This window comes from Ictalurus furcatus, chromosome 24 (genome assembly GCF_023375685.1).
Source record: "Ictalurus furcatus strain D&B chromosome 24, Billie_1.0, whole genome shotgun sequence".
NCBI classification, from domain to species: domain Eukaryota; kingdom Metazoa; phylum Chordata; class Actinopteri; order Siluriformes; family Ictaluridae; genus Ictalurus; species Ictalurus furcatus.
Genome location: NC_071278.1, coordinates 9552165 through 9565854, shown reverse-complemented (window position 1 = coordinate 9565854; position 13690 = coordinate 9552165). Strand labels below are relative to the sequence as shown.

The window sequence follows — 13690 nt, the reverse complement described above, 5'->3', positions numbered from 1 at the left end:
GCATGTTTTTTTTCTGTTGTTAATTGCTTTAATGAAATCACAGGAGAGAATAGCTTTAAGAGCAGGCAGAGATCAAACAAGCCCCCTCTGGTGCAGCGAAGCCCAGACTTTATCCTAAGAAAACTTTAGATAATAATATTGTTGGACAACAAAAAACTTCTGTCTATGGATCTGACATCAAGTCTGGACCTTGCCTGTGTTTTCATACTCCCAGAAGGTGGATTAGAGTTAGAGGAATAACACTGGTGGTGGCCAGTTCTCAGACATGTATGCACATTTTTTAGGTTTGGATCTGAGAGTGATTGCGTCAGAGATTTTAAAGAGTTAGATGAGCTAAGTCTGGATGGCTCGTGTGCGCGCGCCAATGCGTTTGTTTGGCAGGTGGGGTGGGGTGGGGTGGTGGGTCAAAGGATGTTCTAGAACTTTCCACTTATAAATCCACTGATAATTGCCAGTTCTGGAGTTCTTTATGTGGCTTTGGCTGGCACCAAAGAAAAGAGAAGCTCAAAGAAGAGTGAATGGAAAACTGAGAGCAAAGGAGACAGTGAACTTGGACCAAGAGAAAGAGAAAAAGTGGGATTGTGAGGAGGAGTTACTGTGAGGGTAAGGCTGCCAAATTAACCGTTTTTGTGGTTTTGTGCATTCAGCACTGCTCAGCAGAGCTGAGGGCACCCCATGTGAGCTTCCGGCCCTTTCATTCACAATGCCAGTAAGCCTAAAAATACATGTGATGCACTTTCCCAACCAATGCCTAATGTACTGTTTTACTAGGTAACCCCTGGACCATTCTGAGTGTTTGGGTTTTCTAGCCACAAGGTGGCTGTCATTTTTTTTTGTACCACTTAAAGTGCTGTGCAACTGCTGAAACATCAACCACATTGATTCCAGGTCAAAATAAACTTTGCGATTTCCATCATACCTGCAAAGACTCGAGAAAACGAAAGGATCCCAAACGTCGCCCACGAGGAACCAGGCAGAAGGTGGAGTTGTGGAGCAGCTCCTGATAGTCAAACCTATGTAAGAGACAGACACAGGGCAAGCATAAGCACAAGCAGAAAGAGAGCTTTGTATTTCATTAGAGCTACACTGGCACTACTCAAACCACAACCTCACTGAGAGGCGTTTTGATCTGGCCACTGTCCCTGCCTCAAGCTGTTGTCCCTGGCAACCTTTTAGCATTTGTAAGAGTACGCTAAAGGAACCAAATCCAGTCCCTTTGTGCGACTGCCACCGTCAAGTGATTAGTGGGAGAGAAACGGGGAGAAAAGTCACTGTTGACCCAGATTGAGATAATGAGAGTGGACGACAAGGTTGAGGAACAGATCCGGTCTGATTAAATATGAAATCCTTCCCATGTCTAGCAACTGTCAATAGAATCTGTCTGAAGGTTGTCTCAGTTGGAGAAAAAAAACCCAACAAATGATGTGGACCACCAACATCCAAGCAATCAGGATACGGAGGTGTCTCTACTTGCCTGTCAATCGTGATACCTATAAATCAGAAAACTCTTACTCCTTCATTCTAGGCATGTGTTTTGTGGGCCTGGCTTTGGAGGGAACACAGGAGGCATGGGTTATGTTTGAATTTCGAGCTTCAAAACTGCTTCCTTCAGCAAATATCCACTAAAATGACTGACTTTACAACCGACCATATAAAGAAACAACAGGACCCAAAAGGGCAACAACAAAAGGGGAATCGTAAAGATATCTTAATTCAAGTGATGGACTGCTTTCAGAAATGAAACATAAGCAGAAAATCTATTCTGCGCAACTGAGAGCTGGGATTAATATAGTCAGCGGGTTTCTATGAGCGTCTATTGTGTGTGTGTGTGTGTGTGTGTGTGTGTGTGTGTGTGTGTGTGTGTGCTTGACTACAAGTGCAACAATTAGCCTATCAACCACATTTCCCAATTAGCTGCCTGGAGAACAGTGACGTTCTCGCTGTCATATAGAAATGACACTTCCTTACCAGGAGCACTAGCTCTGTATGTGTTCGCATACACAATTCTGCTTTTCACTGTTAGCTGGCTTGGACTATAAGAACCCTTATTTTGCTTCTGCACCAGGTTGACCCTGTGTGGTCAGTGGGCTTTGCTCTTGAAAGGACCCAGTGTTCCTCTGCAGGGAGGCAGGGTACGCTGACCATGGCTCGCCTCCAGCACCACTCCAGCAGGAGTGCAAACACTCTGCCATAAAAGCACCTCTATCTCTGTTCACTCACATACATGTTTATTTACCGCTGCAGCGGGAGAGCAAACAACCCCCGCCATCCATCTTAGCCCCCCTTCTGGCTCAGAGCCCGGCAAGTGTCCAAAGCTAAAGCACCAGGTTGACTCAACATGTCTGAATTTGAGTGCATAATACAATTTATTTAGACTCTACTAATGCTGCTTTATATTGCTATAAAACGAAATGTTTTTTTAATGCAATGGGGGGGAGGCGTTGCTCAGTTGGAGTTGTCAAGGTACTGGACAAAATAAATCACCACTATTATAATAATAATTAATATTATAACCATAATACTGAAGGGGAGATCAATATAATTTACAAAATTATTAACAAATTATAAATGTAAAAGGTGATTGCATAAGTATTTACTCCTTGCTTCAAAAGCCCTACAGTAGTTCTTTAGGAACGAGACATGCTTACTGTATCAGATTTCCGTGGGGCAGGGGCCCACCCTGTAGATCAAACATTAATCTTCACTATTTGACAGATATAAGCTGATGTTCTGATTGATCTGCTTACCTTTCTAGATGTTGAGGAATTGTGAGGCAGTGAGATTTAGCTCCATAGGGTTACAGTATTATTGTCAAACATGGGAACTGCAACGCTAGCCCATGCTTGGGGAATGGCAGAGGACAGGACAGTTAATGACAAGATTGCCAGGGTGGGTGATTGATAAAATTCTATAAAATACTCTGTGACTGCCAAGATCTAATTTAAGGGCACATAAACAGAATCAAATGTAATATATTTCCACAACAAGGCAAGGGGTATGCACCATGTGTGCACCATGGTGAGCTGGTTTTTCAAGCAAATACTGAAGAAGAAAAATGTGTCTCCCTTTTCCAGTGCCTGAATTTTCAGGTCTTTTGGATGTTTTTTTTTTTTTTTTTAAGATATTGTTGGACTGGAAATCATTTGCCGAAACCTGGCAACCCTGGTTAGTGATATTACCTCAAAGACGGTAGAACAAATGTATGTCTAAAATTGCTCAAAACAAGCCACTAGACTGAACGCTGGATGGTTCTGTCGTGGACCCTCATCTGCCTATTACTCCACCCACACACAAAAATCACTAGATAATAGTCAATAGAATAAGTAAAGTGTAGTAACATCTCAACTTAATTTTATTTGAGGCTATGTTGTTATTAACATCGTCCTGTCCCACCAAAATCTATAGTCACAAGCCGCCACTGATCGGTAGCACATCTTGTCAGTGGCCGAGTTTATTGCCTCCTAGTGGAATTCAACAGATAGCTCTTTTTTGTTTAATCTTTCAATGAAATTAAGGTCCACAATACAATTTCCATTTAGAACGGATATTTTAATTACATTTGGTAGGCCAGATGAGAACCATTACTGGGAGAATCCCGGCCTGCGGGCCATATGTCGGACACATCTGGTTTAAACGTTTGATAACTTCCATTCATTCTTTTGGCTGGAATGGAGGGATCTATTAGCGAGTCCCTCCAGGATTTCACAATTTTGTGATCGCAGAAATGAAGGCAAAATCAAGCAATTTTTCAAAATTACCATCAATTTTCCACAGATTTGGGCCAGACGCATCACGTCACATCATGTAACGCGCATTCAGCCCAAAGCCCTCTTCGATTCACGTGCGTCAAACATGAGTACAGCTAAAAAGGTCTCATTTACCAACAAACATCACTGCGAAACAATTTCGTGCCACTGTAATTTCACCAATTCAAGCAGTTTTCTGCAAAAAAAAAAAAAAAGCACAAAAAAAACCTCTTTAAATTGCATGACAAATATTTGGCCTCAACAATCACAAAAAATCCCGCAAAATCCTTTACGGACTGATTAGCATTACAACGTGGTGACTGTGAAGAGCTAATGCTAATAAAGTAGTGCCACTAGATTAGTAGTGCAGCACTGTGTGAAAATCAAATGTGGAAGTGCACACAGGTTTTTTTTTTGCCTTAGTAGCCTCATGCTTGCCCTTTAATGAATAGATAAAGTTAATCTGTGCAGTGTTGTGTTAAGAATCTAAGTGGATGGAAAGGAGAATTCATCTGAGCTGTAGTTCAGTACCAGTCAAGAGAATAAACCTGTTTTTTTTTTTTCTTACCACCACCACAACTATGTTGGTGTTATTGAGATCTTTTCTTAGCTTTTAGGCGCTACACGTTACACTCGGCTTGTTCCATGGGTCTGAACTGAACGTGTATGTTTGAATGTAAATTAGCTCCGACCCACTTATCCCTCCCTCTCCCTCACTTACTCTTGCTGTGTTCTTTCGCTGTGTATTTTAATGAAGCCATTTACACAGAAGTGAGGGAGCAAATAAATGATTTAATTGTCCCTTTTGTTTTCTAGGAGCTATTAAACAGGCTTCTTGCACATCCATTTACAGAGGTTGAGTGTTGAAGTGAGCTAGCTTTTCTTTCCATGTGTCTGTAGCACACTACTGCTGTTATTTGACACAAGGGGACATGGAGTATGTCCCCAGTCTGTAATGTTGGGGCATGACCCACTGCCGCACTGCATACTGAGCAGTTCAGCGGTGTGTTTATGATTTGTGTGTGGGGGCACTTATTTAGGTCAGCGGGTAAGTAGTTTTATATCTCACGTAGTCTATGCAGGTTGCTTTTTAATTTTCCTAATTTTTTTTTGAGTGATTACCTCTATGTATTGTCATTGCAAAACCAGCAGTTTTTATTTTTTATTTTATTTTACTTGGCTTAACTACGACGGCCATCTTTGTGTCATGGCCCACGGCAAATTCTGGTTATACAGCTGTTTACGGAAACCTCAATATCTCGGCTCAGGATGGTCCTACCTCCTTGGGATAAAGACTGATCCCTAGAGTACATTTCAAGGTACATGTGCATATATAAACATTTTGCACACTTTTGTTCCTTAGACTTAAGTCCAATTGTAATGCTCAAGATTGCTCACAGTTCCACTTTTAGGGTCAATTTATAATAGGAAGGGTTTGAGTCTCAGTCTTAATTTCTTTTAGGGGGTACCAAGGTAAATATAGTGTGCATGGAGAACATTTCAGGTTTGAGACTTCTCTCTCTTTTTTATGGGGGTGAGAGTGCAATTATTAAAACATTTCCCTCACTTTCGGGTTGAATATCTCTGGTGGGGGGACCAGTCCTCTATAGTAGCATTCTTCTGTAATAATTGTGAGTTTGAGATTGGAGGTAAACTCTGCAGGACAGTGGACCTCGATGACCAGATTTGAAGAACCAGCCTGATCTATCATGTTGGTACAGGAGTACAGTTGGTATGCGTGAATAGATTTGATCTAAATATGGAAGTACAGTGTTCAGTTGGGTGAACAGTGTCATAAACAAAGCTATGGTGTTGACTACCTTCTGAGCTGTAGTTCAGTTGTAAGATACCCAAGTGGACACTACTTCCATATTTGGATAAAATCTATGCAAGCATACCAACTGTACAGTAACTGTGAGCAATCTTGGGCATTACAATTGGACACAAAGTCAAAAAAAAGTCTAAGGAACGAGAATGTGCGAAATGTTTATATGTATGTGTACATGTACCTTGTAATGTGCTCTAGAGATCAGTTTTTGTTCCAAGGAGGTAGGAACATCCTGAACCAATATATTGAGGTTTCTGTAAACAGCTGTATGGCCAAAATTCGTTGTGTGTCATGACAAAAATGGCCATTGTAGTTAAACCAAGTAAAATAAAATAAACTAACCGGTGGTTTTGCAATGTCAATACATAGAGGTAATCACTCAAAAAATAAATAAATAAAATAATAATAATTTTATATATATATATATATATATATATATATATATATATATATATAAATTAAAAATGCTCAAGCAGCCAACTGTGCAATTATTGGACTTTGCACTTGAGATGAAAAGACCCATATGGAAAAATCAGGTGTATGGCTTTACAATGAACCATTTTAGTTGTGATCATTTTTAGCTTTCTAAATTAAAAATAATCAACTGTGATTCAGATTTGCCTAGATATAAAGATAGATAAACGGCTAACAGTAGATTTTGCATTAAATCGAGCTATCGGTGACTTTTAAGTCTGAATGTTTTTGTACTTTCGGTGAAGTTCTCACATTCTGACAGCTGTTAATAACACATTTGCTCAGAAAAGAAACTCTGGTCTCTGGGGCTGACCCAAGGCTGTAAATGGGAGAAGAAAAAAAAATTAATGATGTCAATCATCAACGTCCATCCAATCAGGACATGGAAGGTCGGTCACATTACCTGTCAATGTCGAAAGCTCTCCCTGTTGCATTCATTTACACCGGAGTAAACACAGATGGGAAATGCAGTATGACTTTACAATTAGAGTTTCAGAACAACTAAAATCACAAGACCATTAAATCACAAGGTCCATATTTGTAACTGTCTATTTGGTTCCATACTGTGGTAGCATACAGTTGGGTCCATAAATATTTGGACATTGACAAAGTTACTGTTATTTCGGCTGGCTACCACAGTATATTGGAGTTGAAATTACTTAATGAATATGAATATTATGTTAGTTTGGACAAAACTAACAATCATAAAGTAAAAGTGCCATTTTAATACTTGGTTGCCAATCATATGCAGGCAAAGACTGCCTGAAGTCAAGAACCCATAGACATCTCCAGACACTGGGTTTCTTCCGTGGTGATGCCTTTACTCTAGCTCTGTTCGGTTCCTTCTTGTTCTTGGGGTGTTTTGCCTTCAGCAAGTGAAATGCAGCTAAGCTGGATTCAGGTGATTGACATGGCCATTGCAGAATATTCCATGTCTTTGCCTTAAAAAGTCTTGGCTTGCTTTCGTAGTATGCTTCGGGTTATTGTCCATATTCACCGTGAAGCACTGGCCGATGAGATTTGGAGCACGTGGCTAAATCTGAGCAGATAATATCGCCCTATACACTTCAGAATTCATCCTGCAGCTTGTGTCAGCAGTCACATCATCAATAAATATAAGGGAACCAGTTTCACTGGCAGCCATACACGCCCACGCCATAAGATGAAGTAGTATGCTTCAGATCATGAGCAGTTCCTTCCCTTCTCCAGACTCTTATCTTCACATCATTTTCGTACAAGTTGATATTTGTCTCCTCTGTCCATAGGATGCTGTTCCAGAATAACTTTTTTAAAAAAACAATAAAAAACCTCTAATCTGGTCTTCCTGTTTTGAGGCTTAACAATGGTTTACATCTTTTGGCAAACCCTCTGTATTTACTCTAGTGAAGTCTCTTCTCTTGATTGTTGACTTTGACACACATGAACCTCCCTCCTGGAGATTGTTCTTGAGCCAGCCAACTGTTCTAAAAGGGTTTTTCTTCACTCGGGAAATAATTCTTCGGTCATCCATCTCAGTGGATGTTTTCGGTGGCCTTCCGGGTCTTTCGGTGCTGCTGAGTTCACCAGTGCCTTCTTTCTTTTTAAGAAATCGTTGATTTGGCAACAGCTAATGTTTTTGTTATCTCTCTGATGGGTTTGTTTTGATCGTTCAGATTAATGACTCGCTTTACCAGCAGTAACATCTCTTTGGACTTCATATTGAGAGTTAAAAGCAACAGGTTTCAAATGTAAATGGCGTACCGGAAATCAACTCTAGAACATTTATCTGCTTATTGTAAGTGAAATATCGTGGGAAATAACACACACCTGGCCATGGTACAGCTGAGCAGCCAACTGTCCAATGATTTTGTTCCCTTAAAAAGGGGATGTCCTTTTTAATTTCAGCTCCAATATACTATGGTAGACAGTATAACAATAACTTTTGTTCAAATGTTCATATATTTATGGACCTGATTTGATATCTTTTGTTTTTTGTTGTTATTGTTGTAGTTAGATGGTTGACAATGAGCATTCGTATGAGTAATTAACCATTTCATCTTATAAACACTGAATTAATATGACTAAAAACCTGTTATATTTTGATTTAAAGATTTATACAAATTAACTAATACAGGCTCATGATATACAAAGTGACAGACACTCAAATAGATCGTGAAAAGAAGGTGTATTCGAGGAGCATGTGAAGAGGCAACATTAGTCATGCTGCTCTGGTCAGTATTACCATGCCTTGCTTACGTATTCACTTATAATAATGAATGAATTAATAATGAAATAACTTCGTATACTATGTGGTGGTCATAATCATCAAGCAAGCAGTTTGATTCTTATTCTGTGCATTTGCTCTCTATATTAACGTACACCTCTAAGAAGTAAATGGCAGTAATATGATCTGTTTGTGTGTCCTGGCATACACGGCCGTGTTTACTCCGACGTAGCACAAAGATGCCTCACAGTCTTCTTTCCAACTGCTTGCGTCTCCTTGGGGGAGAGCTTGTCAACATTTAAAAAGGAATATGCAGGAAATCCTTTTCGGATCTAAACGAGCCGTTTTCGTTGCCAGTAACAGATGAACCGCTCCAGTCTGTTCCCTCTCGACTTCCCCTCTCTTTCTTTCCTGTTCTGTCTGGCTCGGCTTTTCTGTTTCCCAATAAAAGCCTGCATTATTTAAGTCTAAATAAATTATAGCTTTTCTCTGTATCTCTGAGAGGTCTGAGGAGTGTTCTCTGGAGGCAGCTGCTAGTCTCTCTTTGTAACATCACTGCCCAGCATTTTCTGACTGCTCAGCTGTTGTCAGCGCCTGGAGAGCTGCCATGTCGAAGTGCGAGAGAACGAGAGCGTGCGTGTCGCAGCCAAGTGAATGAGTACCTGTTTGGGAATGCAGGGGCGGAAGAAAGCGGATAAGCCAACGGGGCTAAATCCTAATCAGGCATAATGTGTGTAGGTGATGGAAGCTGGAACGGGGAAAAATTGTTCCCGGTTATGACACTGCTGTGTATATATATGATATAATGGCTGCTATACTGTCGATGTAGTGCGCTATACGTGTGTGAAAGAAGCCTTATAGGGCGAATTTTCTCAGCAGTGTTTTGTAATGAATCTCCTGAATGCAGCAGCCTGCCAACCACTCTGCTTCTCTATGATTTCATTATCATTGATGCTCCTGCCAGACAGACTCCAGCAGCTATCTCGCACAAGCAGCTGGGCCAGGCCCATCTCTAATGACAGACAGCCACCGGTTGTCCGCTGATCCTTCTTTCATCCATATCGGAAGCGCAAAGGTCATCGGTCAATCTCTCTCACATTGGTTGGTGCTTGTGAGGGATCAGGGTTGTTTTTTTTTTTGGCTTTTTTTTGGTGCATAGTGGAACTCAGAAACACGACGGCATAAGACTCTTGAGTTAAAAATATTCTGCGCTTACAGCTACACTTCAAAAGCCCCTGATCTTGATTCCTGTGAAAGACTCAATAATGTGCAATCACCCAATAAAAATACTGAACATGCTTAACATCTATAACCTCATCAACCATGTCATAATATTTAAGGGAACACTTCATATTTGTCTGTATATTATTTTATACCTTTCCCATATTAACATATTTGTTTTTCTTACTTGTTACAAAAACAGACTTAAAATAAAGATTTATTGCAGCACGAGTTCAAAGCTTTAAACCTTAAAAAAAAAAAAATGCTCACTTCCAAGCTGGCAAGGGCACAGGCTTAACAAAGCATGTCCTCTGGAAGCCCTCATAAGAGTGTTTATGCCCTTAAAATTGATCTGGAAGGAATGCATGAGTTGGGGAGACGTCATGATGGTAAACAAGATTTATGTCGCCGTTGCGGACGTCCCTGAAAACACGCGCTAAGCAGATATTATGTATGAATGGCATCTTAAGGCATGAATCAAACGAATCAGCTGGGAGCTTTGCATTTTTTTTGAACTGACTTGTTTAAATTTTCAAGGTTTTTTTTTTTTTTTTTGCTTGCCAGTGTTCATACGCTTCATTAAGCTGCGCTGCAAGACTCATGTGGAGACTCAGTGCTGTGGAAAATTTGTGTATAAACTTCCAATTGAGTATCTGGAGCAGCTGATAGCATGGAATTATAGTGGTAAAAATATTTGGTACAGTAATAGTAACATAGTGGGACTCTAAAAAGGATAATGAAGATGAAATAACATTATTATTATTATTATTATTATTATTATTATTATTATTATTGTAACCAAGTGTAATTACTATTCATAATGTTATCTGTTCAATAAGCTCAATAGTCACCACCCATAGCCTTGTTTATTTATTTACTGTGCATATACAGTACTGTGCAAAAGTCTACAAACTTTTGTTATAGATTTTTTTTTTTTTTATGTCTTCTACATTATGGAGTCAGTACAAAAAACATTTTAGATTCCCAAACATTAGTTTTCTAGCACAAAATTAAATGCTACAGAATAATGCTTGTATGTCAGTAAAGAAAGCAGCAGATTACGTAAGAGATACTTTTCAGATTAAAAACACAATGAAGGCTGCTGGGTTTCGCTGCAGAAATAAGAAGCAAGTGAGACAGTCAAAGTCTCCAGAAGAACCGTGTCTGGTTCTGCAAGATGCTCAATAACACTTACAGCTCATGTCCTTATAAAACTGCACACATTGTACTGGAGACTACTATTTTTTTAAAGCAAAGGGTCATCACACCAAATATTGACTTTGTTTCATTTATTACTGTTTACTGTTTAATTTAATTATTTTTAAAGACATCTTTGCTCTGCAGCATTTCTTTGCATGTGCTTAAGACTTTTGCAGAGTACTGTATGTTGTGTGTGTGTGTGTGTATATAAGTGTGTGTGTGTATATATATATATATATATATATATATATATATATATATATATAATATATATATAAAACTGAACTTTAACTTTGCTCAATGCTATTATTTGCACTTCTGGTAGATGCTAAACTGCATTTCATTGTTGAGTACCTGTACTGTGTAATGACATTAACATTGTATCTACCTATCTATCTATCTAATGATGATGATGATAATAATAATAATAATAATAACATACGAAAGGTATAATGAGTGATTTTTGTTGAAGTTAGCTGCACCAATAATACTAGTGTATTTTTTTTTCCCCTCACTGGCTGGATGCTGGTCATTTTGGTTTTCCTCCAATTTACAGCACAGGCAGCCAAAGAGACTGGATTTTCTGTGCAGATCTTTTATTGATATTTCATGGCAGAATGTGAAGGGATCTTGCCAAATATTAAAAAAAAAAAATTATAATAAAGTGTGCTAGCTTAAAAACCGCAGTGCGAGAGGGACACATTGGCTATATTTTGGCCTGAAAGAGCTGATCATTTGTTTTGATTTTAATTTCTTCACAACTGCCTGGAGATTTGTCAGTGTTTTTGTACTGAATGTGTCTCATTATCTGTTTTTTCCCTCACCCAACATGTCACTTATGCCCCAGTTCCAAGGCTTTGTTATATAAAGTATGGGGTGTGTCAGTGTTTTCAGAAATATTCCACAAATATTGATGCTATTAAAGGCTTAAATGTGAAGACTGGGCTTGGTGTCCCTAAAGCCTCTTTATTGTTTAAGAAGCATAGCTCAACACTGAGTTCAGGTCAGTGTTCTCAGCCTGTGCGGCGTGAAACGGAGGGTAAAGTAACAGCTCGTTTTCATTCTGTGCAATATGTAACGACTCCGATGCATCGCTCACTCTGAACTGAGAGGAGAAAAGTGAGAAGTAGAGAAAGAGAGAGGGATATGAGAATGACAGAAAGGATGTGAGAAGGCAAGGCAGGAGAAAAGTCACAGCACTATTGTGAAAAATTTCATATTGTAACTTTAAATAGATTTCATCTGTGACACAAATGCAATCTCTTGGTCCCCCTATCTCTTTTTCGCTGTCCTTCTCTTTCTGGATAATCTTTACTCCCACAGCTGCAAAGTCAGAATGCTGCTGCTGTCTGTGTGTGTGTGTGTGTGTGTTGTACACACACACACACAGATGTTTTAATCTGATTGCATGTCTCCGTTTCTTTCTTTCTTTTTTTTTTTTAATCCCCCCCTCACATGGGAGTTACATCAGTGACTGTTGCACAATAAACTTCTCCTGTTTTCTTCTACCTGTCCATCCATCCCTGTCTTGAACATCTGCACGTGCACACACACACTGTCTCCTTGAGAGCCTGTGTGGTTTATGAGTCACTTGATGGTGCTGTGTCACCCTGAGCAGTCCCATTTGTTTTCTGTACAAAAACAAATCTTTACTGCACATACCACTGCATGCATTTATACCGTCAGCCTATCTATCTATCTATCTATCTATCTATCTATCTATATATATATATATATATATATATATATGTATGTATGTATATAAATATATGTATATATATATATATATATGTATATATATATATATATATATATATATGTATATATATATATATATATATATATATATATATATATATATATGTATATATATATATGTATATATATATATATGTATATATATATATATATATATATATATATATATATGTATATATATATATATATATATAAGTGTGTGTGTGTGTGTGTGAGTCTTTTCAGCTCAGTGCAGCAAACCACACAGCTAAATTCAGCTCTATTTGTCCTGGCTTCTAAACTAATGCCTCCCACTATGTACTCATATACTGCCTGCTTGCTCCCTGTCATTAAACGTACACACATAGTGTGTGTGTGTGTGTGTGTGTGTGCTTCCTAAATCCTTCCATTGAAATGTGTGTATTTCCTAGTTCTACCCCATTTATTTTACTCTCTTTTCTTTCGCCGTTAATTACAGAAGGATGGGGCTAAAAGGCCTGAGCTCTCTAATCTGGACTGATCCTTTTACACAGTTACTTACTCCAGTACCACACACTCCTGTAAAAAGAAAATAGAGACCCATGCTCTCTCACACACACACAATGCACGTCATGAAAGCGTACAATCCGAACAATGCTTGCTTACCGCCCTGAACATATTATACCAAACGTATCATGTGTACCGTATTAAAAACTTTGGATATGACTATATTAAAGGCTTGATATGGTGTAATTAGAGATTGAGCGTACACTGTATGTACACTGTGTGCTGTCATAGTGCTTGTCAAGAATACACCAGCCTACATCATTACGTGGTAAATTTAGCAACAGATCACAGCAAGCAAAAAGCACTGTGGGAGAGGTGTGTCTCTGTGTGTGTGTGTGTGTGTGTGTGTGTGTGTGTGCGCGCGCTACTGAGTTTATGTGGCAACGTCACTGTTGTAATGGAGTCACAACACTTTGGAATCCAAACGCATACGCTGCCTTTCAAATCGCACTGCCTATCTACACACCCAGCCCTGATCACAATACAGGAAGAGTGATGCGATGTGGAAGTGTCCATGAAACTAATGTGACATTTTATACCACGGTGCAGTTGAATTCTTGATTCTGATTGGTCAGAAGATATAACAGTTGAACCGGATGCAAGGCAAGTCACAGGTTTATATTAATGCACTCGTGTATAATTGTTGATATGGTGAAGTCTTCTATGAGGAGAATTTAATTTCATTCAATTTTATTTGTATAGCGTTATATCCATTCCATCCATCCATTTTCCGTA

At 39.0% G+C, this 13690-nt stretch overlaps 1 protein-coding gene across 2 annotated transcripts in view; it reads right to left on the bottom strand.

Annotated features, from left to right (window-relative positions):
- The window catches only part of LOC128600187 (exostosin-1c), a 56503-nt gene that overhangs the window by 4844 nt on the left and 37969 nt on the right, over positions 1–13690 (bottom strand). For both annotated transcript variants that reach the window (XM_053612468.1, XM_053612469.1), the window contains one exon: positions 920–1013. In XM_053612468.1, the coding sequence (XP_053468443.1) occupies positions 920–1013 (94 nt within the window). The remainder of the gene's footprint in view (positions 1–919; positions 1014–13690) is intronic.